The sequence below is a fragment of the Prionailurus bengalensis genome, chromosome B4 (genome assembly GCF_016509475.1).
Source record: "Prionailurus bengalensis isolate Pbe53 chromosome B4, Fcat_Pben_1.1_paternal_pri, whole genome shotgun sequence".
Lineage (NCBI taxonomy): Eukaryota > Metazoa > Chordata > Mammalia > Carnivora > Felidae > Prionailurus > Prionailurus bengalensis.
In genome coordinates this window covers 44,126,286-44,152,461 of record NC_057358.1, presented here as the reverse complement: position 1 = coordinate 44,152,461, position 26,176 = coordinate 44,126,286, and the positions used below count along the sequence as shown (strand labels likewise).

The 26,176-nt window shown below is 39.8% G+C and overlaps 1 protein-coding gene across 2 annotated transcripts; it reads right to left on the bottom strand.

Annotated features, from left to right (window-relative positions):
- Positions 1–320: 320 nt before the first annotated feature.
- CLEC1B (C-type lectin domain family 1 member B) lies at positions 321–26,176 on the bottom strand. Of its 2 annotated transcripts, XM_043561691.1 has the most exons (9): positions 23,803–24,249; positions 23,477–23,561; positions 20,415–20,521; positions 14,089–14,256; positions 12,073–12,153; positions 5,499–5,645; positions 2,849–3,000; positions 1,548–1,669; positions 321–886 (listed from the first exon to the last, which is right to left on the bottom strand). In XM_043561691.1, exons 3-9 carry the CDS (start codon positions 20,458–20,460, stop codon positions 766–768), a joined length of 837 nt encoding a protein of 278 aa, XP_043417626.1. In that variant the 5' UTR covers positions 20,461–20,521; positions 23,477–23,561; positions 23,803–24,249; the 3' UTR covers positions 321–765. The 2 variants fall into 2 exon arrangements, with proteins under 2 accessions (XP_043417626.1, XP_043417627.1); XM_043561692.1 differs by lacking the exons at positions 321–886; positions 1,548–1,669; positions 2,849–3,000; ... (1 more) ...; positions 12,073–12,153; positions 14,089–14,256 and adding exons at positions 16,364–18,356; positions 25,193–25,291; positions 25,896–26,176 and having other exon boundaries at positions 23,477–23,628; positions 23,803–23,922.

Genomic DNA, 26,176 nt, shown 5'->3' with positions numbered 1-26,176 from the left:
TGAGAGTCCCAGCCTGAGTCCTTTGATTTGTGAGTACTAGAGACAGTCAGAGAGAGGAAAGAAGGAAGTTCACAGCTGTCCTTTACTGGAGATGCACTGGTACTGACGGCCTAACTACTCCTTCTACTTATATAAAGTGCTAGTAATGCAAGTGTCCAGTAGAATTCTGCAATCCTAAAAGGGTATTGTCTTACAGGCAGCAGATAGCTGTCTGTCTTCTTTCTAATATGAAAATCCATATCTCTGTCCTACTCTCCTGCAGATTCAATAGTGGAATGCCTGGAAGCCTAGAAAACATGCAAAGAAAGATCTGGCGGGCAGAGATTTTAAAAGCCTACATTTATTTATTTATATATATAAAAAAAATCAGCCAGCTAGAAAGGCATCATCCCCCCAGGGGCTTATAGATTTTTGTGTGGAGTTTATAGTCACTCTAGATTAAGGGGGGAAGCAAAAGCACAAGAACATGTTTTTTCTTCAGTTTGTTCTCAGCGTTTCGGGATTTTGTCCTCAGTAGCTCGAAGTCACTTTTATTCTTGGCAATTTACACAATGTCAAATGAAGGTCTGGAAAGCATTGAAGGAAATTGCCAAGTGTAAATGCAGAGATAGGTTTTGATACCTACCTCCCAGGTAGGTAGTTTCATAGCCCACACATAGTCACACTTCACTTGCCCTTTGGAATTTTGTGGCAGGTTTTCCAATGGCCTGATCAGCGCACTCTTGCAATAGATCTCTTCAAGTGCAATTTTGTTCAGGTAGAGGATCATAATGCATACTTCTCACAGATAAAATATTTCCAAATGCTGCAGTTAGCGGAAGACAGGGACTTGTCCTTGAGATATCCGCAAAGCTGGTTAGTTGATTGGAGTGTCTTTACTGGTGACCTGGGGAGGCAAAGTCAGTGAATCCGACTTTAGGCGTGGGGCTGACTGTGATGGTCTTGTGGGTACCTAACGAGAGGTGGGTAGCTGTTTGTTTTGTTTTAATATGGTATCCTCCTATGGCACCCTCTTTCTTCAGTAACAGAGCTGTTTTCGCTCCATAAAAATATGCTACTATAATAGCAAAAAGCCTCATATTAAAAGAAATAGAGACACCAAAGTTGGCTCTAACTCAGGATTTCTCTCCCGACTCTTAACTCTCAAAATACTAAGGCACCTAATCCTGTTCACCAATGTCCCTAGTTCTATCTAAAAACCTTAATATGGAAATCGCTTAATAATCACCATAATGTCTTTCCCTTAGTACTCTAGCCATTAAACGGTCCACAGGAAATGTCATGATACTGATAAATGTTGTTCATGCAGTGTCTCCAATTTTGATGTGAATGTGCTACGGGTGATGGCAGCAGGACTGAGAAGGACGAAAACTTGGAAGCCATGAAGCTACCCTTCAATGACCTCAGCTTTGGTTCCAATAAAAAGCCTGTGAAGCTATCATTGCTGGTTCTGTCTTCTGGAAAAACTCTGAGGTATAAAATAAAAGGAACGTCTGAATTGCCTCAGGTTTCTAATTTTTCTTGTAACAATTCCCTCAGACACTTACAGGTCAGGGGGAGGAGCGGAGCCATCTTGCCAAAGCCACGATCTGCTGAGACCATCCTGAGACAATCCCACCCAGTAATCATAGCCACTTTTGATCTTCCTCAGGCTGCCAGTGATAAAGTCCTAGAAGCAACAAGACCTCAACAGTGAACTAGGGGGAAAACAGCAACAAACTACGATGAAATATAAAGTGTGACATTTTGCCTAGATGGAAATTGAGAAAGAATAAGACAGAGATGGTTTTAAAAGAAGGGATACATTTCATAGATTTGTTTTTATTGTCGTACGATAGATGGGGTCTTAAGGACTATAAGGAAAATAAGCATCTGGCAATAAAATAATCTTAACAGATTCCGAGTTTGACAGTTAATACATGTCAAAACAAGGTGTGATACTAATGAGGAAGAGTAGAAATATCCTTGACATCATAGACCGCATAGATCATTCTTTCCCAGTATACTTCAATACGAGAAATAATTTAGAAGATTCCAGAGGCAACTTAACTGTAGGGGTATTCTGTTAGAAAAAAACATGACTAGCTTTTGTCACCAAATTTGCACAGAAAAAATAGTGGAAGCCTATAATGGTAGTGAGTTCAAGTTGTCTTGGTTTCCTGCGTGTCCTTAACATATCGTTAAATGGTTCTCTCATTATTCTTGGAAAATTGAACGTTAGCTAATTATTGAGTATAGCAAGCATACATTTTTAATGAGGTCAGAAATGTGTCAACTCTGTATTCTACTTCATACATATTTCCATAAATATGTAAAATGATTTCAGGGAAACACTGCTTGTTAAGATGGTAGTAAACCAGACTAAACGTTTCATTTAGCAAATGCTTATTTTCATAGACCGCTCCATTTCATGACGTCACTTCCCTTTTTATACTTCCGCTTTTCCTTGGTAATTACAGAGCTGTGATTGGTTGTTATACTTCCCTACAGCATTGAAAGCGATGACTCTGAACCACACACAACTGTAATATACGTACATCTTGGAGTGGATCAACAAGTCATAAAATAGTATTTCCTTTACCGCCTCGCCTTTTTGATGAACAAAGGACATACAGCTAACATATTCTCGTTGATTTCTGGATAGCTTCCTGCTTTTGTTTTGTTTGTCTAATTAAAGGGAAAACAAACTTTGGTAATTCCCACTCCGTCTCTTTGAAACCTTTGTTACGTACAACAAATATACTACTCTTGTAGAATATTAAGGAGTCCTGTCTTCTTAGAATCAGTCCTTTCTTTTAACGTATCAGGGTATTTTCAGAATGATAGGAAACCACGAGATAGTGTTTACCATTTCCTCTTTGCTGTCTATTTGTAGAAGATTAGAGCCCTCCTTCAAACAGTCCTCTTTACTGGTATGCCAGATTTTCCAGTTTTCAAAGACATGGTAGCAACTTCCACCATTCTGAATCCAGTTGTTTGGACAAGGGCTGCAGTTATGGGCTTTGAATATAAACATACCTTGTTAAATTTATCAGAAAAATATCAGTAGCACATCTCCCCAAAGGAACCCCTTGCCTCACCCGCGGTGAAACTGAGCACTTTTAACCAAATGGTTTGTATGAGGCAGTACTTACCGTAGTGAGATTTATATAATTATTTCCAGCTACAATAGGTCTGTAAGAACTAGTTTAAGATAAAATTAACTTTGGGGGCCTGGGTGGCTCAGCTGGTTAAGCGACCAACTCTTGGTTTCCGCTCAGGTCGTGATCTCACGTTCGTGGGTTTGAGCCCCACATCAAGCTTCAAGCTGACAGTGCTGAGCCTGCTTGGGATTCCCTCCCTCTCTCTCTCTCTCTCTCTCTCTTTCTTAAACTTAAAATCAGCTTTGGAATGTCTTTCCCCAAATTGTTCCTCTTCTATAATAAGTGAGCTGATTGTTCTATTTTTATAAATATTTCCCTTCTTTAGGTTGACATCATTTATGTCTTCATTTGTTTGCTTATTGTTTCATGTCTGTTAACCTCACTGGTCCAATCTAATTGGAAATATACTGGACCATTGGGCAAGCTGAGTAATAAGTTTCAAGTTGATGTTTAAATTCTGAGAGTTAAACATGAACGTGTTTCGCATGTAAGGGAGAGAACAAACAGTTCATTCTACTTTGAGGAATGATTTTAGAAAAATGTGAGTGAGGAAAATTGAAGAAAAACATAAGTGACCAATAAGCTTATTTCAGAACTTGGATATAACTAACAAGTAAGCCATATTGTTTAATCGGTTTTATGAACCCTGTCTTAAAGAATGTATTCACAAAAAAAGTGTGCTCAAGAGTATAAAAGGGGAACCGAAAAGCAAGAATTTGACCGTTTCTTGCACAGTTTTATAGAGGGAAAGACACTGGCATTTCCAGAACTCTAGTTTCTAGACAGAGGACTTCTACTGAGGGTCACAAATAGTTCATTATCAGTTTCCATGGATCCAATGTTGAGTTATTTAAAGCTTTTCATTATCCTTCATTTATAATCTATGCTGATCAGTGTCTTGTCTATTGTTAAAGTTATAGCCTGAGTGGCATTGACAATGGCAGCTGAAAGGTTGGAGGACATGTTAGATTTGTAGGTCTCCAAAATGGATATTGTCATTGTCTCAAGGTCGGTGGCTCAGATGTGGGCCCAACTCATGCTTGCAAAAGCTTGATGTATTTAAAAACACTGTGGGGCACACAGTGATTCTGTAAACATTTATTTGACCACATTTTAGTCAGAAGGAGCTATAGTAGGTTTTTGATCTCTCTCATTGGTGATTCTTTAAATGGTATTCACTCCAAGGATAATTAATGCCAATTAGGTAACCATAGAATATTTGACAAACTACAAAACAAATAGAAATAGGCTGTTTTAGGTTTAAATGCTTGTAAGAGGGGAGCAGCTTGGCTGGCTCAGTCGGTAGAGTGTGACTCTTGATTTCAGGGTTGTGAGTTCAAGCCTCATGTTAGGTGTGGAGCCTACTTGAAAAGAAATGCTTGTAAGAGATGTAAAAGATAAAACTTAAATAACTTCATAGAATATTTAAAAAGAGCTGAACCCTGCATTGTTATAATTTTTGTGGTAAAGACTCTGATTCTAACATGATTTTTCTGCCCAAAGGGATATCTAAATTTGAATCTAAAGCAATGTCTCAACCAAATATATTGAAGAATTTAGAACTATAACTAAAGATGCACTTACAGGGGTGCCTGGGTGGCTTAGTCGGTTAAGCGTCCGACTTCAGCTCAGGTCATGATCTCACGGACTGTGAGTTCGAGCCCCGCGTCGGGCTCTGGGCTGATGGCTCAGAGCCTGGAGCCTGCTTCCGGTTCTGTGTCTCCCTCTCTCTCTGCCCCTCCCCCGTTCATGCTCTGTCTCTCTCTGTCTCAAAATAAATAAACGTTAAAAAGAAAAAAATTAAAGGGGCGCCTGGGTGGCGCAGTCGGTTAAGCGTCCGACTTCAGCTCAGGTCATGATCTCACGGACTGTGAGTTCGAGCCCTGCATCGGGCTCTGGGCTGATGGCTCAGAGCCTGGAGCCTGTTTCCGATTCTGTGTCTCCCTCTCTCTCTGCCCCTCCCCCATTCATGCTCTGTCTCTCTCTGTCCCAAAAATAAATTAAACAAACAAACAAACAAACAAACAAACAAAAAGATGCACTTACAAATTGGAGTGATTGGGTAAAACATCAAATGCTGCTTAAAAAAAAAATCTGATCTAATCCTACACATTTCCCTTTGAAATTTGACTATATGCTTTTTAAATCTGAATTTTGTGGGACCTCAGTATTTTCCACGTTCTATGGAAATATATAAATAAGATTGAACTGAAGTGTGGATCAAAATTACGTCCCTCCTAATTTAAAGCTCTGACTGTAGTTCTGCAGAGAGTAAAATGTATGTCACTGTTTCTTTTAAGGGATTGGTGCCTACATTTGTATCTGCACAGTGGAAACTGATTTGATATCAATTACCTGAAATGAAGGAGCTTTGCATCAAGGTTTGACAGTATTTCATCTGAAGGTTATGGTTTTTCTGCCATCGTGTGAAATTCCACATTGTTCTCTCCTGATGGATGAGTTTTTCTTGCTGCTTCATTGCAATAGTGGACACCTGGAACACTTCAAACAATAACAATCATTCTTAATAAAAAATGCTAACAAATTATTGCAAAGTAGTTTTTCCATACAGACTAAGTACAGCTGCAAATTACTGATGATCTTTGGGACTTTAATTCGCATTAAGTTTTTGTTTACAATTTACACTGTTCAAGAATCAAAAACTTCAAAGGAGACAAATCAAAAAGCCACTTTATCACCCAGTCTCCCCATGCACCTGACTTCACTTCCCAAGAGCAGTCAGCTTTACCAATTTCTTTTTTACTCTTCCATATATGTTTGCTTGAATTTTACAAGCAAATGCATATAAAATGCCCTCTCTTCCCTTTGTATGGACGGTAGCAATCTGTTTATATGGTTTTTCACCTTTTATTTTACCACTTAAAATATATTTGGGGGGGCACCTGAGTGGCTCAGTCAGTTGAGTGTCTGACTATTGGTTTCAACTCAGGTCATGATCTCCTGGTTCATGAGACTGAGCATCGCATCGGGCTCTGTGTTGGCAGTAAGAAGCCTGCTTGGGATTCTCTCTCTCTCTCTCTCTCTCTCTCTCTGCTACTCCTTCAATCATGCTGTCTCTGTCTCAAAATAAGTAAGTAAACTTTAAAAAAAGGTAATTATAAAGTATATTTTGGACCTAATTCTATATCAGTATATAAATAGCTTTCTCATCCTTTCATTATAACTGTATTGAATTCCATTGTCTGGATATATCATGATTTATGTTAGACATTTTCTTTTTTTTTTTTCAACGTTTATTTATTTTTGGGACAGAGAGAGACAGAGCATGAACAGGGGAGGGTCAGAGAGAGAGGGAGACACAGAATCTGAAACAGGCTCCAGGCTCTGAGCCATCAGCCCAGAGCCCGACGCGGGGCTCGAACTCACGGACCGCGAGATCGTGACCTGGCTGAAGTCTGACGCTTAACCGACTGCGCCACCCAGGGGCCCCTATGTTAGACATTTCCTATTGACTTTTAGACTGTTTGTAATCTTTTGGCATTCCAGAAATAAATACTGTAATAAAGAACCTTAGTCATACATAATTTCACACCTATGCAAGCATATTTTTAAGATAAGTTGCTTGGTCAAAGTTTATGTACATTTAAGTTGTATTACGTATTTCCAAATTACCCTCCATATATGCTGTTGCACATGGTATCTCAATATCATTTGACTTTGCATTTCCCTTTTTACACTGGTGTCGAAACATTTTCTCGTACATATAAATGTCATTTGTATTTCCTTTTCTATGAAGTGTATAATCATATATAATATATAATATATAATTACATACATAATTATAATTTTTCTCATTGAGTTTCTACTCTTTCCTTGACTGTTTTATATGAGGTGCTTATTGTGCTGAGAATTCATTCAAACAGGCCTGGGATCAGCCTGACAGTGTCTGTAAAGTTTCTGCCTGGTACCGACCTCTGGACGAGGTATGAGACATACTGATTAATAGTGTCGCTTTGCAGTCATCAGCCTGAGGATGTTGGGGCCAGATTATACTAGCTTGTCGGCATTCTTTACTGATGCCATATGACCGATGATTTGCCCCTGGTTACAAGGAGGTCCTGAGCAGGGTCTGCTGTTGAAGCCGGTTACCTTACAGAAGTATGCCTATGCGGTCAGCAAAATATAAAAATTCCCAGGCAAGACTCTATTTGGGGTGCCCTGGTACCAAAGTATTCTGTGTATACATTGGTGGTTCCTGACTGAAGAGAAGAACTGTGCTCCGAAAGGATAGTCACAGAGGGAGGACGAGACACCTGTTCGTACCTGGCCTGTCCGGATCCTTCATTGTAATACATATCCTTACTTTAATGTGGTCGTTAAATTGTACCCTTTTCTTATGGTAAACTGTACATTGGTCAGCCCTGGCATTCAGGGTCGTGTGACTCTTCTTCGGCAAATCAATCTCGTGTAACGGGTTCTGTTAGTGCACTTGTACTTTGGTAAACTGAGCTTTTCGCTGATACGAGCTGCAGTTACACTGTCCTGGTGTGTCTTTTGACTTTGCGTGTGGTAGTTTGCCCCACGTACGTCAGATGCTTTTTAAAATTTTTGATTTTGTTTAAATCCAAGGTAGTTAACATACACGGTAACAACGGCGTCTGGAGTTGAATCTGGAGATTCATCATCTACCTTTGGTAGTCAGTGCCTATCCCAACAAGTGCCCTCCTTAATGCCCAGCACCCAATTAGCCCATCCCCCCACCCAGCACCCCCTCAGCAATTCTCAGTTTTGTCCCCTGTATTTGAGGGTCTCTTGTGGTTTGCCTCCCTCTCTGCTTTTATCGTATTGTCCCCTTCTATTCCCTTCTGTTCATGTGTTTTGTTTCTTGAGTCATTTTTAGTAAAAAATTTACACTTGAGATTATACTTTTATAAGTGTAGTTCATTTTTCCATATTTGGTAGCTGGAATTTATTTCGTTGGAATTTATAAGGTATGACTTCAGCCTTTCTCCCCCAGATGGCTACATTGTGTGTGGTCTCATATCCTTTACTGAATGAAACCCCTCCCCGTTGTCTTTTTTTTTTTTTTTAAGTTTATTTATTTTGAGAGAGAGAGAGAGTGCCGCATGCATAAGTGGGGGAGGGACTAAGAGAGAGAGAGAGAGAGAAAGAGAGGATCCCAAGTAGGCTCTGCACCACCAGTACGGAGTTCCTTGTGGGTCCCCGAACTCACGAACCATGAAATAATGATCTTGGCCGAAGTCCAATGCTTAACCGATTGAGCCTCCCACGTGCCTTTCCTCCCCATCCTCATTTACTTGCCATCTGTAGCTGAAGGGATAGAATAATGGGAATAATATATTTCTATTATTTTAGTTACATTCGATCTGCCTGCTTCTCGGTGGAATGAACCACACAGCCTTCGTTATTTTAGATTTATAATTTTATTTCAATATTCGGCAGGGCCTGCCTTTCTCCCATTTTCACATTACTTTTATATTATTTTTTGTTGCTGTTCTTTTCTTCTAAGTCTGACTCACTTTTTAGGTCGATTCTTTTTAAAAATCATATTATATGTTTCCGATTCTGTGTCTCCCTCTCTCTCTCTGTTCCTCCCCCGTTCATGCTCTGTCTCTCTCTGTCCCAAAAATAAAATAAACGTTGAAAAAAAAAATTAAAAAAAAATCATATTGTAAAGTACCCATCTATTCCTAGTCTATTAAATAGTTTTCTTCACATGGATATTGCTTTTCTTTGTGCCGTTTGGTTTTTATAGAATGTCTTGAAACCCGCGGCTTAATGTTTTTGATCAGTTTGCGAAAACATTCATCCAATAGGTCTTAAAATAATACCACTTTTATCGAACTATCTCTTCTACGTTAGGGTCTATTATTACACATATGCTAATCTTTCCCAATATGGTCTAGGACTCTTACCCTCTTTTCTATATTTTGCTCAAGAGCTAGGGACTAGATATGCAATGGATGGTTTATACCTTGTCCATTGGCGGTTCAAGTAACCTAGGCTGCTAGTGGCTTGGATTATGTTCCTTCTTAGCAAAAGGCTAGATATAACCAGAGTGGGGAGTAGGACAGTGATGTTATTTATTTTATTCTATCAATAATCTGTCACGTTTAGAGATTGAAAATAATATTTTTTTAGGAATTTGAAGTATTATTCCAGAAGTTTAAATTTCGATGAACTCTTTCTAGATTAACCATATTCTTGAGGTTATTGCTGCTGTGTTTATTACCATCTGAAAAGGTTGTACTGTATAAAACTGTAATAAAACTGGAGAAAGGGAAATGAGACTTCTCTTTTGTTCCCCCGCAAATGGGAAGCAAAATACAGTGTTGGGCTTGTGATCAATTTGCGACAAGTGAGGAATAAAGATTAAACAATATATTTATTTGGGGGAATATAAGACAAATGTTTTTAAAGCCCCCCAAATAAAAGTATCTTGTAATTATACGATGTTGTATGATATACTTAATGGATGAATTAAGAAAATGAAAAAGAAGAGTAAAAACAAATGAAAAAAATTTGATGTTTTAGAAAATATGTTGCACTGCAGAGCTTTCAAAATAGAAATTAGCATAAATCATTTGGTAGAAAAAAATAGAAAATACAACATAGTAGGAAGAAAGCAAGAAACTGCTTTTCCTTACATTTAAACCCACCATTCAAATAGCAGTTGTTAGCATTTAGTTTATATCTACTAAAACTTTTTTCCACATATGCATGTAAAACCCCATCTATGTTACATATAATTTTTATAAAACTGTATTTTTCCATAAGTGACTTTTAAGTCTGCTTATTTCATGGGAACTATTGTGTAACCATATCTCCATATTAATAGCAACAGTTCTAGAAGACCTCTTTAAATTACTGCAGTGTATCCTTTTATATCAACGTACATGATTAATTTTACCAGTCATTTTTATTGTCAGATATATATGGATGCATTTTTAATGGTATACAAGAAAAATTTGTAATTAACCCATGCATTACTTTCATATTTAAACAGGATATGGATTTCATTCATCACTCTTTGTCAGAAACATGCCCCTGTTTCTAATATGTATATTAAATTATATAGTATATAATAATTTAAATATTATTATTGGCCTTTTTCTTACAGTGAAAATTTTCACGGAGAGAATATTTAACATTCTTTATTAAGTGGAACATGATTAAGATGAGATAATTATTAGACATTAAACATGATTTTTACAACTCAAAATACACTGGCTATAAAATAATCTATAACTAGAAGGACAGCGATAAGAAAGTCTGAAGTCAACAAACCACTTCTTGTTTAGCACAACTCTTGTTTCTGTAACTGGCTTTTACTTAATAAAAGCCCTAAGAATGTTTTGGGAGTGTAAAAGATGATCTTGGCCAATGGCACTATTGGTAGCAAAAAACTAAAAGCCACTATACATGAAGAAAAGCCACTAGTAAAAATATTTTACATTTGTATAGTGCTATTTATAAGTTTTAAAAGTAGGTATTTGTAGCTATTAATGCAAAAAAAAAGCCAAAACTTGTATTTTTTTTTTAATTTTTTTTTTCGTTTATTTATTTTTGGGACAGAGAGAGACAGAGCATAAACGGGGGAGGGGCAGAGAGAGAGGGAGACACAGAATCTGGAAACAGGCTCTAGGCTCTGAGCCATCAGCCCAGAGCCTGACACGGGGCTCGAACTCACGGACCGCGAGATCGTGACCTGGCTGAAGTCGGACGCTTAACCGACTGTGCCACCCAGGCACCCCCTTAAAACAATTTTCTTTTTTTTAATTTTTTTTTTTCAACGTTTATTTATTTTTGGGACAGAGAGAGACAGAGCATGAACGGGGGAGGGGCAGAGAGAGAGGGAGACACAGAATCGGAAACAGGCTCCAGGCTCTGAGCCATCAGTCCAGAGCCTGACGCGGGGCTCGAACTCACGGGCCGCGAGATCGTGACCTGGCTGAAGTCGGACGCTTAACCGACTGCGCCACCCAGGCGCCCCCTTAAAACAATTTTCTAAGAACAATCAGGAAAATAAGTTCATGGCTAACATGAACAAGATCAAGTTTCTTGTACTTTGTGGAAGCAAATCTGAACCCGTCTCCATTCTAGAACTCATAATTCTCACCAGTTAATGTCTGCTAGATAGAGAAATGTTTTTCCAGAGCATATGAAAAGGAGGAATTTTCTGGACAATAAACTTTATCTCTGTCTTTCTACATATACTTCCTAGTGCTAGCATGAGTGATAATCCAAGTTGTTGGTTGTTTTTTTTGTTTCTTTTTTGTAATCTGCAGCTCTGTAATTATTATATTTTATAAAAATTTCACTAGCCAGATATGAAAACATGTCTTAAAATTTGGACTAAAGACATGTGATTAAATACGGCCCAAATAAAGTGTTCAGATTGCATTAAGCTTACTATCTTGTACTTTGCCTCATATAAAGTGAAAAGCTCTTACTAAAATAATCTGCATAAAGTCATATTTAGAATACATGCATATTTAGAAAAGAAAGAGCATTATACTGAAATCTTTCAAATTGCATCCTTTGGCATACCAATAAGAGTCACAAATTGAATCATAATATAAGTCATTATTTGCATTATTTTCCCCAAAGAGACGATGGCATTAGAATTGAGTTAAACAATTAACTCGTGCAGATGAGCGCTAAAAGTTATCAGTAGCATCCCAGTGCTTAGAGAGTTACATAAATGCCCCATAACTTAAATTAGTAAGCCATTATTTTACATCACTTATATGCATTTACAGGTTTCTCATTGATTGGTTTATCTATTTATAAACTATGACATTTATTTATAATGATATATAGAATTGTCTATAAAGCTACATGCAGCGTATATGTACATATGTATTTTTATAATGTATAATTATATGTAAAGTATATGTAGTATGTATACAGAGAGATTATTTAGAAGATACCCTTTTGTACTTACACTTGATGCCCAGGAAAACAGAGGTTGTTACTGAGCCCACGCAGAAAATACATGAAATCACCACCAGAAGACACCATGTTCCTGAGCAAGGAATAGGGCCAATGATACTGAGTTAGAGAAAGTAGACGAAAGACATGGGCTAAGAGCAGACCGAGTGAAAGAAAGAATTTGCATTCCTACTAGAGAATCCCTGAAGCCCTGGGGACTGTGGTAACAGGAAACTTTTGGAAATGCAAGTTAGATTTGGAAAAATGTCAAATCCAATAGGTTAAACAACATACTTCTCTTAACGGTATATGATGCCACAATCTTACTACCTAGTTTTCTAGTTTTCTCTTCCAGCAATCTTTTAGAGCAAACCGGGTAGTAAGCCTTCATTTTTGAAAGCAAACATCCTCATCTCTCTCCAGTGCCACTTGAACAAGATTGGTTCAAAGATATTTCTTTTATTAAAAAAAAATTGGGGCGGAGGGGGGCGCCTGGGTGGCTCAGTCGGTTAAGCGTCTGACTTCGGCTCAGGTCATGATCTCACGGTTTGTGAGTTCGAGCCCCACGTCGGGCTCTGTGCTCACAGCTCGGAGCCTGGAGCCTGTTCAGACTCTGTGCCTCCTTCTCTCTCTCTGCCCCTCCCCCACTTGTGCGCGCGCGCGCGCGCGCGCGCGTTCTCTCTCTCTCAAAAATAAATAAATGTAAACAAATATTTTTAAATAAAAAATAATTCTTTTTAATGTGTATTTATTTTTGAGAGAGAGAGAGAAATGGAGCATGAATCGTGAAGGGGCGGAGAGAGAAGGAGACACAGAATCCCAAGCGGACTCCAGGGTCTGAGCCATTAGCACAGACAGAGCCTGGCACGAGGCTCAAACTCATGGGCAGGGAGATCATGACCTGAGCTGAAATGAAGAGTCAGACACTTAACTAAATGAGCCACCCAGGCACCCCTTAATTTTAAAACATAAAATTTTGGCTGAGGGACATTTTTTTTTTTCCAGGTAATTTTGAATCTATTCAGGAAGGAAAAATGAAGAATGTATGATTTGCTATATTCTTAACACTAGCCAGAAAGAATTAAAAGTTATCTTTGTTTGGATTATGTGGTAGGCTGAATAATGCCACTGCGCCAAATGCCCATGTCCTACTCCCTGGAACCTGTAAATATTACCTTTTGTGGTAAAAGAGACTTTAAATTAAGTGAAGGATCTTGGAGTGGGGGCTTTATCCTGTTTAATCTGGGCCTTTATAAGTGGGAGGTCGGGAGTCGGGGTGCTATATGACAATGGAAGCGGAAAGACACTTGAAAACGTAATGCTACTGGCTTTGAAAATGGAGGAAAAGGCCATGAGCCAAGAAAAGCAAGAAATGCCGCTCTAGAAACTAGAAGACACAATGAGATGTATTCTCCCCCAGAGCCCCTTAAAGGAACGCACCCTTGCCAACGCCTTGCCCAGTGAAACCAATTTTGGACTTCTGACCTTCAGAACTGTAAGATAACAAATTTGTCTTGTATTAAACCCCTCGGTCCGTGTTACTCTATTATCAAAATAATAAGAAGCTAATACAAATGTTAAATAATAATACCAGCACTGATCACTGGAGCAGACCGCTCCAGACTGATAAGATTTTGCCAGGTTTTCAACCCATGTTTTCTCTTTATTTCCTAGTATTAGTCAGGTGATTTTCAGGGTATTTTATGCAGGAACCAAACTAATAAAAAATATATATATGATTTCTTTCATGTATCTACCAAATTTGGGAATTCGTTGTCTTTCCAGCAAGAGAGAGGGAAAAGGGTTACTTTTTTGTCATAAGTTACGTATTTGTCATAGCCATTGCTCTTTTCCTTTTGCACCTTTACTTACTCTCCCACATCACTTCATTTTTCACGTTAGCGTATCATGCACATTATCAGATGCATACGTGCGGAATCTCATTAGAAAAATCACCTTGGGCTCATCGTAGGCCAGGAAACAAAATGTAAACTGCAAAGTCTTGGACTAAATAATCAGAACTGGTTACCTGAACATTTGGTGGAAGACAGATGTTTCTGGTAAGGGCTTGGTGTTGGATTATCCCACTGGAGGGAGTTGTATGTCCCTTCTTCCTGCATGTCTGAGATGCTTCGACAGGTAAGGCAGTCTCCAGGAGAAGGCGAGGCCAAATATCTCCTCTTGTGGCAGGTGCAGGCTGGTGAAAGAATTGAAATTGACTACTTCTCACGCCGGTGGGAAACTACGTTTGGGTTTAAGGAATAGAATCGATGCATCTTCATCTAGAAAGTAGAAGTTTGTGAAGTTGAAGCCAAAGTAGAACTTGTTAAAGAAGGAAATGAGAAAGAACCTGAACTTGCAAAGGCCGATGGTAGAATAGATTATTGCTCTGGTTTTGAAAGCACAGCAGATGTTGAAGGTGACAGCACTAGGTTATTGTCAAGATGAAAAGAATAGAAGTCCAAACAGCACCCTTATATTTGGTGTAGGAAGCATTTGGATGACCTAGGGAGCAAAGAGCCAGGGTTCGCTTACCTGGGACAAACCAGGATGTAAGGAGCTGTGGATCACTGTGTATCCTTAAAACAAACAAGATAAGGAGGGATTTCATCTCTAAAATCAATTTACCTGCTGTAGTAGTTAGGGTAATGTAGTGACAAGTGAGTTTCAGAAAGCACACTAAAGATTATTTCTTGCTCACATAACAGTTTAGCTTGAGTAACCCTGGTTACTGGGTCAATTTCTTCCAAGGGGGACCCAGGCTCCTTCTATCTCGTGAGACACCGGAGTCCCTTGGAAAGGGAAAGAGAAGATGGCAAATCCACATCTGCTCGAAAAGCCATAACCTACATGTAGCACATCCACATCCACTAATGTAATGCTTGTGTTTGGATCTAAAAGGCTGGGCCCGATAAATGTGATTTTTGCCTGGCCAGGGAAATTTTTATGACAATGTTACTCTAAATGGGAAGCATGAGTTATTTAGTGGATAGGTGGCCATTTCTGTCACATCCTGTGACTATAGCATTGGTATTAAGAAACTTGATACTTTAATCACCATTCACATATTGGCCATTTGTTCTTATGGCCAAAGGTCATGTCTTAGTAATGCATAGTTTGCAAATCTCAACAATCTGCAAAATTGCAATGTTCCCTTTTGTTTCAGTGTCCCCCTGCATCAATCATTGGTCTCTGTAACAGAAGAAAACAAATGGCATATTCAGAGAGTAATCTAAGGGCATTGAATAAGGGCACTGTTGGGGGAAGGATTAATGGACCCAAAAAAGGTGGTGAGATATGCATTGGGATACTGTTAGCACCCCTAGGCCTGAGGAGTTAAGGGGAGGGTGTTTGAACTCTATGACTTGTTTGATAGGGGTCATGGCCTGAGATACCGAACTTACAGCCTTTCCTTTGCCAAACCATGTCATGGTAGGGAAGACCCAGGGACTGAATACCTTGACCACTGTCTCATTTCAACCTTTGATCACTGCTAGGACCTCCCAATAGCTAAATTAACTGGAAGCCAGGGACAAGTTTCCCCAAATAATGCTGGTTATTTGAGTTCTGCCTCCCAAGACACAGGGTGGGGCCAAGAGGATCTCAAGAGGTAAAGGGAGACTATCCAGCAAATTCTCTGAATACTTCTAATGGTTTTCATGTGACTTGAGATTCTGATCTGAAAAACGATGTCACTTAACTCTGTAGCCTTTTTAATGTAGTGATTTCTATCTTGAAGAGAAGAAGAGGAAGAAGCCATAAGCATACCAAACGTGCATTAAGACTAATGTCAGGAGCACAGGAACAGGAAGTTCAATGAGTTGTCATTAATTTCCAGGTGCGCTCACATTTTATCAGGACTAAATATCAAGCTTAGAAAGATCTAGTTTTCTGTAACACAGTATACGCTCTGATAAATTTCTTTAGGGGAAACATTGGGCTCTCCCAATAAAGAATTAATAGGTTACTTGTATCGCTTTTGATGTTTTTAATCATACCACCTTTTACTGATTATTCATGACTTTCCAAGTAGTGTTTCAAAAGGCTTTTATGTGAATTATTTTGATTCTCAGAACAGCTCTATGAAACAGGCACTGTCATTAGCACAGTGTAACTTCGTTGTAAATTGAAGCGCAGAGAAATCAAACTTTACCAAAGTTCACTTGGGTAGTAAGTGGAAATCAGTATTTGAAATTAGGTGCTCTGATCACAGAGCCTGTGCTATTAAAATCTGTGCTATTCTGATTTCATGTATAAGATTATTTTGATTTGAGGACCAGAAAAAAGAATCTTTGTAGGCACAGTTTGATAGGTTTACATTTTTTAATTGCATTTTTTCCAGGACCTAAGATATCATATTATTCTTTGAAATTTACTTGTGCCATAGTGATGTATAAATATATGTGTTTGTTTTTTGTTTGTTTTTTGTTTTTCCATTTGCGGGTGATAAAACACTAAAGTCCAGAGATATGGTTGATTTCTGGATGATTTTCTCAAATATTGGTTCCTATTCCATTTCTCTAAATCAACAAATAAAACAGTAACATAATGATACTCTGCCCCCAAGACCATAATTTTAAGACATTTGAAGTAGAAGCGAAACTTGAGGTATTTGTGTTATTTTTCCTGTCTCTCCAAAATCTGCTTGTTTATCGATAGTCTACGACAAGAAAAAGATCCAAGGGTCTTTGGGTATTAGAGCACGAAGGTATAAAATAATACCTATTTGTTGAGTATTTATTACATGTTTGGTACACTGCTCAATGTTGTATATATCATATCAGATGATCCTATTACCTGTGAGTAAAGTAATAATATTAAAACCATTTCACACATGAGGAAACTGAGAGTAACTTACCAAAAGCCACACAGGGAGGAAGTTCTAATGTCGTTTTTCTCACAATGTATTAAAACCTACTTGTAGCAGAATCGAGCCGGAGTGCTTCTTAAAAGCACAGGACTCAGCGTCTTCTCAGCCTTCCAACTGAGAACCTTGAGTATTTGTGTTTGCACATCTGCATGGTTTACCAAGCCTCTCAGTTGAGATGTTTGAGAATCCCATTCACAAATTTTATTACCACCAATGTGAGAAGAAAGAGTGGCTTCAAGGAAGCTGTGGGAAAGAAATGCGATGTTTGCCTGTTATCCCGTGAAAGGGTGCCTCCCCACGTATCTATAAATACTTCAGGAGTTATTCGGCAAAAACCAAGCATAGAACTGTCAGGAAGAGATAAAACATTTTTACTTGCCGTTTTGTCTGCTTGCCTACGGGCCTTGTTAAGGAAGCAGTTTCTTATTTTTCAACCCCATCAGGCTTCTTGCCCAGAAACTTTTATTTTCCTTGCACAGAAAATTACAGAGGTTGAGTCTGACCAAAGCAGACTCAGAATCCAAACTGTAATTCTGTGATGTTTTACAGATTGTGGTGCTTTTCACGCGATGACAAGTGACTATTTTTTTTTGCTTCCCGTGAGCCACAAGGAGCCGTGCTTAATGCTGGGCGTATAGGAAAGTCATGGTGTTTGCCTTCATGGAGTTATCGATATAGTTAGTACCCTGACCCCGTTCTTAGGTTGGGCGAGCGTGAGATAATGGGTGCTATTCTATTTGAAGTATGAGAAAATGAACGTTAAAGGGGCCACACTACTATTTGGTCCACGGTTGTACTTTAGTTAAGTCATCATCTACATTGTTCTACAGAGTCCAAGTTCAATTTTCTTTCCACTACCTTATGTTGTCTTTCAAACGTAGATATCTTGCACAGCTTCGGTTGATGAAAGCCTAGCCGTTCTCATTCCAATTTAAAGTGTTTTTTTGTTTGCGTCTGAAGATGCAGTGAATCATACTGCGTTGACATAATTATGAGGAGAAGACAAGAAGAAAGAAAACCCATGGAAACAGAACAACTGAGAACAAATGATCAACTCACAGACTGGCTTCCGGATGTATAAAGAAGGGATTAAGTTATCCCTTAGTATGAAGGGATAGATAAAGGAGGAATGAAGTGGGGTTGGTAGAAAAGATAATGTAAAGATGACTCCAAGGGGGACGAAGGGAAAAAATAAACAATTTTATGTCCAGGAAGTCCTTCATCCAGATCTGTCACTGTACAATCAAGCACCTGTCTGTGACATCCTTCCCATCTCTTTGCATTACAGGAGTGTGTCCACCTTTGTCATGCCTGCCTTCCTCTCACACATTAAGTAATGTTTGTCATTACAGAAGGTGGGGTAAATTTTCCCATTATAAAAATAGGCACAATTCATATTGTCTCCTCCATTTCCAGAAAGCTCAAACCTGTGAATGGAAAAGGGAGAATGAGTTCCCGTGAAAAACGATGTCGACAATCAACGATCAAACCCTGCGTGCAAGTATTTTGTGGCACAAAGTGGAAAAAAAAATGAAAACACACATTCAGATCATTGAGAAATGTTCACTCTGCTCGGGAGTATAAAGTATGCACAGCTGAGGAGCTCCATAGCGATTTCAAACAGCATCAATTAAGTAGTAAGTGAGCAGTAGGCACCATTAGAGTCCAGAGAAAGAGACAGATATGGATGGGATCTAAAACTATGGAGAAGGCTTTATCTTTTCATCTTTTCATAGAAGAGCATGCTTTAGCTCTGTCTTGAAGGGAGGATAGGATTTAGATAAACAGAGAGGAGTTAGAAGAACCCCGTAGGACAAGTAGCTGCACAAAATGGGAAGGAGCTCAAGGAAAAGTAAGTTGATCAGACATTTTTTTAAATGAGGATTTGTGTTACAAGCTAGCAGATATAAGGCTAAGCACACTCTACCGTGATTGCCTTACTTTGTCTTTATTCCCTGCCGCACTGCTCGTGACAAGAGAACAAAGAATGTATACATCTAATTGGTTGGCCAAACATCTGTAGGATACCTACCATGTGCCAAAGCTGTTTTATGTGCCGATGATAGAGTCAACAAGGACACAGTCCTTTCTATCAGGGAACTTACATTAAATATAAGAGGATATTGGTAAGAAGCCAACAAATAAAACATTTCAGAGAGTGGTAAGAGTTATGAAGAAATGAAACGATGTGATAACAGACTCGAGTGGATGTGGGGCTAATTTAGTTTCAGTAATTGAAGTTGACCTCATTGAGGAAGTGAGGTTTAAACAGACACGTGAGTCACAAGGGGGAGCCCACCATGGAGTTCCGGAGGTGGAACGTTCCAGAAGAAAACAGTAAATCCAAAAGCCCTGAGACAACAAAACAAGTTGAGCTTGTTGAAAGAACAGAGGGTTCACCCGTTTGCCTAGAGTATTGGGAATGAGGCAGAAAATGACAGGAGCTAAAGCTCAAGACCTATGAAGAAATTTGCTTGTACCTGCAGTATCCTTTGTTCATCCCCATAGTAAACACTTAGGAACTGTTGAATCAATTAATTGCAAATTTTAGTAGCGACCAGATTGTACAAGTTTTAGTTATATGGTTTACATTTTAACTGGAAAGACAGAGTTTTGACATACAAAGTGAGCAAAAATCTTGAGGTTGGAAACTGGAAAGCCATATTAACTATTAATGCAATTGGTTCCTTTGCCTGTCTCGTCTGTAGAAGGATGGAGCCTTATGATAGGAACATTGGAACCACCTTGTCAACGATGTGCCTGATTCTTGGAGAACCCTGGCGTGAAAGAGTAGGTAAAATGATGCTGAAAAGTCCCAATGAATCCTCAAAGTAATCACTTCCAACCACAAAACAACAAGAATGATAATTTTGTTCGAAAAATCTGTGAAGAGAATCGGATCACGTTAAATGCATTCACACGCGCACACACAACACGTGCAAATATCACAACGGTAAATTCGAGGGTAGAAATGAATGGGGAAAAATATTGGAAGTAGAGGTTGGTTGTGACACAGATAGAGAGCAAAGGCATGGGAGAGTAAGGAAGGTAGAACTGTCTTATTACCCGTGGTCACTTATTAGGACTCAGGTGTCAGTGACTCAGCTACTGCTTATGTAGCACACAGAAGGGTACAGAGCCACCTCCCAACTTTCTTTTTTTCATTTTTTTAATGTTTATTTTTGAGAGAGAGAGAGAGAGAGAGAGAGAGAGAGAGAGGGCACAAGCGGGGCAGGGGAAGAGAGAGACGGAGTCACGGAATCCGAAGCAGGCTCCAGGCTCTGAGCTGTCAGCACAGAGCCCGATGCGGGGCTCGAACTCGCAGACCGCGAGATCGTGACCTGAGCCCAAGTCCGACGCTCAAGCGATTGAGCCACCCAGGCACCCCAAGCCACCTCCCAACTTTTAAGTAACTTGCCATCAAGAGAGTAAAGGTTCTCAGGAATAAAATTTGCTAGTTGTATTCCAAAAGTCCAGTGACTTACACATCTTTGGAGGGCACTGAGCCATCTTCCCACCTCCAGACCTCATTAGTGTTCTTGCGGGACAGTCCAACCCAACGAATGAATCCAGTCCTAGACTTCATGTATTCCTATTGCAAACACAAATAAATAGAACGGTCAGCACGCTTTCACAGGTCTTGCAATGACGTAAAGACAAAGCTTCTTGATAAGACCCTGAACAACAACAATAAATTAGATCACAGGTCAATATGAATATTAATTATATTTGGTGTTTAGAATTGTGCCAAGTTCGCTTGTTCCAGAATGAAAAATGGCTTGTAGAATACAGGGGAAAAAATGTTCACAAAAAGCAGATATTCTAACCTCCTCTGTGTTTATCTTTCACTGACAGAAGACTAGAGTCGATTATTACCACTTCAAATAGAGTACCAAATATGGCTCTTAAATAAGATAATGGGAAACAACTGGAGAAGAAACATAAAAAAGAAATATATTGCTGGCGAAACTATTATTCCCTAGGTTTAACCTCTACTTGGCTTTGGTTTCATCGCTTAGCTTAGTTTTGTAGTAGCCTACAAAATTTACATATGGAAGTATTAATTTGTTTCAGTTGATTGAGTAAAAGGGAGTTATATGAGGTCTTTCTCAAAGGGATTATAAACAGCATCTGCTTTATCTAATTTGCCTTTTTCTTTTTTTTTTTTTAATATTTATTTATTTATTTTGAGAGAGCGCACAAGCAGGGGAGGGGCAGAGAGAGGGAGACAGAGAATCTGAAGCAGGCTTCGAGCTGTCAGTGCAGAGCCTAACACGGGGCTCGAACCCATGAATTGAGCCGAAACCAGATGTTTAACCAACTGATCCATCCAGGCGCCCTCTAATTTACCTTTCTCTGCCTAGGAATGAACACTACCCACTATACGTTATGGGTCATTGCCTATTGCCCCAATTAGAATATAAGCTCCCCAAGGTTAGGACTTCTGGAAGTTTTGTTAACTGAGTAGGTTCAGATTCTGGACTAGTTTCAGTGCATATTTGTGGAATTGATGGATCAATCAATCAATCAATCAATCTATGGGTAACAAAATTAAAAGGAGTCAAATGTTCGTATACGCTCATACCTCTCAGAAAAAACAGGTAAGAATGCATTCTTGACAAATAAAAAGTGACTTGAGCTTCTTGACAGATGTGAGACACAGACTGGCATTCCATAAGAGACAGTGTCTGAAAGTCACCTTTAACCGCTTATATTTTAAAGCTTCAGCCATAACTCACCTTTCTGTTAACCCCCTGTTCTTTTCGTTAAAATACACCCACATTGTATACTTCACTGTACAAAGTATAGTCCACCTGCCATTCAACTATTCTTTGTTTCTCAAAAATGACATTGCTTCCTCTTTCATTCGTAAGTCTCCAATCTGGCATCAGCTTAGGGTAGCAAGATTGAAGACATGTTTCCATGTCTCCCATTAATCTCTGGCTGTTGAAGTCGAGGTTTTCGGGCACTCTCTTCTTTTGCCAGATTGGAAAGAAAATTAATGTATTTATCCGAATGCCGTCTCTGAGTTTCAGTCCATAACACGAGTTAGTAGATGAAGCAGCACACACAAAGGAGCATGCGTGTCAGTGGAATGTTCTCCTCATGTCTGGTCCACTTCTGTGGACTCCAGCTCAGGAAAGGAGAAGTCAGTTTTACTGATCAACTATGGCAGTTTTGTAGACTGTGACTGGCTTGAGCATTTGCATTTGGTTTGATCTCTGCACACAACCCAAATCCTGATCTTGTATTCGAACTTATACTTGCGTTCATGTTTAATATACAGAATATGATACTTACCATAATAGAAGGTGTAGGATGAATACCATAAATACTTTATGCCTTTAAAAAAACGTTTCAGGGGCGCCTGGGTGACTCAGCCAGTGAAGCGCCTGACTCTTGGTTTTAACTCACATCATGATCTGTGTTCGAGCCCCGCATGAGTGGAGCCTGCTGGTGACGCTCTCTCTCCCTCTCCCTGCTAGCTCTCTCTCTTTCAATCTCTCTCTCTCTCTCAAAATATTTTTTAAAAATTAAAAAATGTTTTAATAAACGTATTACCGAAAAAAATTAAAAAAAATTAACCCATTATTTGGTGGAAGGGAGACTCTAAGGCGTGGTTTCTGGTTTGCTTCCAGGATTCACGAAGAAGAGAAAAGCTATACTAAAGAATAAAGAGAGAGTGCATGAGTGGATGTGAACATAGTTCGCTTGAAAATAGAGCCTTTGGGGCGCCTGGGTGGCTCAGTCGGTTGAGCCTCCGACTTTGGCTCAGGTCATGATATCGCGGTCTGTGAGTTCGAGCCCCGCGTCGGGCTCTGTGCTGACAGCTCAGAGCCTGGAGCCTGCTTCGGATTCTGTGTCTCCCTCTCTCTGCCCCTCCCCCACTTATACTCTGTCTCTCTCTGTCAAAAATAAATAAACATTAAAAAAAAAAAAAAGAAAATAGAGCCTTTGTTAGAAGCTGCCAAAGAGGAAAATGTGGAAGAGGCAAGGCGTTTTGCAGAAAAATTTCAACTGAAATCCTGTGTGTTTCGCAAATGAGATTGTTCCCACCCTACCGAAGAGCCTGTGGAAAGGTGGAGTTTGTATCATAGTTTGTTCAAGTTCAACTGTTCAACAACTTAGCAGGACCCGGGGAGCCATGTAGTACTGAGAGGACATTGTTATTTATATTTTACAGTGATTTGAGCTGCTGAGTTTCTTTATACTTTCAGATTCTTTTGTGAGTTAGTAAATGGAGTTAAGAAAGCTGAGAAAGCTTAAATGACTTGTCACAGGAGTAAGACCAGAATTCGAAGTCTCATTAGTTCATTTTCACACTTTTTACTCTCAGCTGTGGTCATTTCTACTGGGCTTGATAAGGTTCAGATTAGTACAAACTGTAAGACTCGAGAAACGTGTGTGTGTGTGCGCGCGCGCGCGCGCTGTGTGTGCGCGCGCGCGCGTGTCTGTATGCGCGCGCGTTGTGTGCATAAAATCAAATGCTTCACTTACAATTTTGCTCCGCATGACTCCAAAATATTTGACAGAAGAATCTCCTTACCAGAACTTTCTGGCTGGTGATCTTCAGCAAAGTGGCATTCACGTTAACACAGTACTGCTTACTCTCTTCCCACGTCAAGTTGTGCCTGAAAAATCCATAGCAACTATCGCCGTAGTATCTCCAGTTTCGGTCACATGGGCTGCATTTATGGCCTTAAGGAGAAACCCAGCATAGGAATCTTTACTTTCTACTTTTCCTTTTTCCCTATATTCAATGTTGCTTGCAGATCTCCAGATTCCCTACGGATAACATCACAGAAATACTCCAGGGGAGGGGGGAGCGGGGGGGGGGGAGGGGAGAGGAAGAGGTTACAAAACCATACTTACTGGCGCCGCTCTTTTGTTCGGATTGTTTTATTAAATACTGGCAGAACTGCTGTGCCAACCGGTGCAGAGTGCCTGAGAAATTTTTGTTCTCCGCTTGTAGGTAGTTTCGCTCTGTGGCAGCTGGAGGTAAACATTGGGTAATAATTTGTCATCAGGATAATAACGGTGGTGCAGAGACCTTTCAATGAACTCTACTTTCAGTAGAATTGTCAAACTGAGTGGTTACCGGATACACATGAATAGGCGAGGACTGCAAAGGGTCTGGGGAAAAGGGGGGAAGGGGACCCAGAACAAATTAAGAACTGCGCAAAACTGACACCTGGTGGTCATCCAAAAGAAGTTGAGTTATATGAAGGAGACCATCGCAAAGTAAGAAAATGCCCTGATCAAATGAGGTGCAGGTTTTGAGATTTCCTTGAATGCAGGTTGCTAAGCAGATTTCAAAGGTGGATGGCACGTTACTTTGTTTTTCACGTCATACCAAAATCTCTTTTGATTTAAAAAATACATTATTGATTTCTGGTTGTGCTCAAAATATTGTGATATTCGGGTGAATAAAAGATGGCACAGGAGGGGCGCCTGAGGGGCTCCAGCGGTTGAGCTTCAGGCTTTGGCTCCGGTCATGATCTCATGGTCTGTGAGTTCGAGCCCCTTGCGTGGGACTCTGCTGTCAGTAGAGAGCCTGCTTCAGATCCTCTGTCCCCCTCTCTCTCTGCTCCTCCCCCACGCATTGTCTCTCTTTCTCAAAAATAAATAAAACATTTCAAAATATTTTTAACACTACTACTCACATTTTCCAAAAAAAAAAAAGATGACAAATGAAAGATTCTACAATATCTTATGAAAAATAAACAGGTACACAAACCAGCAACAGCTACATCATGGGCTTTTAGATTTATAAAAAGAAGGGCTTTTAGACTTATAAAAAGAAAAAAGTGATCATTTTTTGTGTGTGGGACACAAATTGTTTCTGACTGAAAATAAACACATTCATTAAACACAATGGGAAGGAGGGCTTTTAGGAAGAGGGACTAGAGAGAGCAAACTCTCAGGCGGGGAAACCGAGAAAGCCCCATGTTGGTCGGGGCGTGGGATATGCGAGACAGGGAGAAAAAAAACTTGAAAAGATCGTGGGGATCTAAACCGAGCGGGATCTCCAAGACCAGTTTAAAATTCTTGAAAGGGATTGTAATTAATAAATCAGCAAAGTGATAGTAAACAGAAGGAAAAAGTCAGAAGTCGAAACTGAGAATTTCTTGGCAGCCATGTAGAAGATGATTGAAATAGTAACAAGTAGACCCACAGTGACAATTTGGTTCAGGGGCATCCACCCGGACCCTCAGGTGTTGCTTTTGCCAGGTCAACTCTTTCCCAATGAGTCAATACTTACACATCATCCACAAAGCCACCAGCCCAATAACTAACCCCACGCACAAGGTCAGCAGAATCAAAGCCATCACACGCCACAAAGGTGAGGAAGCAGAGTCAACTGTGGGCACACAATAAAGATGTTAGGGGGCGGGCTATGTGGCAGTGTCACCTCTGCCCTTGCTCTCTCAAGGTTATCTGAGTGATATAAATAGATTCATTGCCAAATCTTGCTAGTGTTCTTTTGGTGATCATCAATAGCGAGCATAACCCATTCCCCATGCCACGCACCCATCTTTTTCCAATGGATTTCGACTCTGAGTCAAAAACGACGATTAAGAGCTTTGTTTCTTGGTCTTCGTTGTGTTTTGTACCCACCCCCCTAAATGATGGCTTTTATAAGCCACAGCTGGAGAATCATACCCATTGGCTGACATCTTCGAAAATGAAGGTTAGAAAACATTCTTTCCCCTTATCCGCTTGATTTTGATTCCTCCCAGCAAGAAACTGTGTAAACCTTAGGGTAACGTTCCCTGCTTTTATCTTCTATCGCTGATATTCTAAATAAGTCTGTCTGAGCCTATGTAGGTATTAGTCAAATTCTGAAGAGAAGGAAGGTCATCAGGAAAATGAAACTACACGTGCTACCCCTAGCAGAGAAGGGAAACTCCGACTGACCGATTTCAACAATTAATTTCCAAGTTGCTGGCTCCGGGCACTCTTACCTGAGGTGAGAGCCGGTTTTCGACCTTTAATATTTAAAGTGACATATCCGTCTTCATCCTGCATGGCTTCCCTTGGACTACGAGTGAGCTTAGGGTCCAATGACTTTGCAAACTTGTAATGTCCACTCTTAACGATTTCAGTGTTGGCGAGTCGATGATCCTCCTCTCTCTGGTAAGGAGGAGCCATAGGCGTTGGGGGACATGGTTGTTTTGTTTTGGTTGGGGTTGGGTTTGGGTTTTTTTTTTTTTTTGGATATTTTTTCTTCCAGGAAGCCCTTTCC

Excerpts from the sequence above, each read along its gene's own strand:
- CLEC1B (XM_043561691.1), bottom strand. The coding sequence starts at position 20,460 with ATGAGGTCTGGAGGTGGGAAGATGGCTCAGTGCCCTCCAAAGATGT. Across the intron at positions 14,257-20,414 it reads TCAGTGCCCTCCAAAGATGT|CCTGCACCTGCCACAAGAGG; the intron begins GTAAGTCACTGG and ends TTCTTTCACCAG. Across the intron at positions 3,001-5,498 it reads GCAAAGCTCCTTCATTTCAG|CCCATAACTGCAGCCCTTGT; the intron begins GTAATTGATATC and ends TTATATTCAAAG.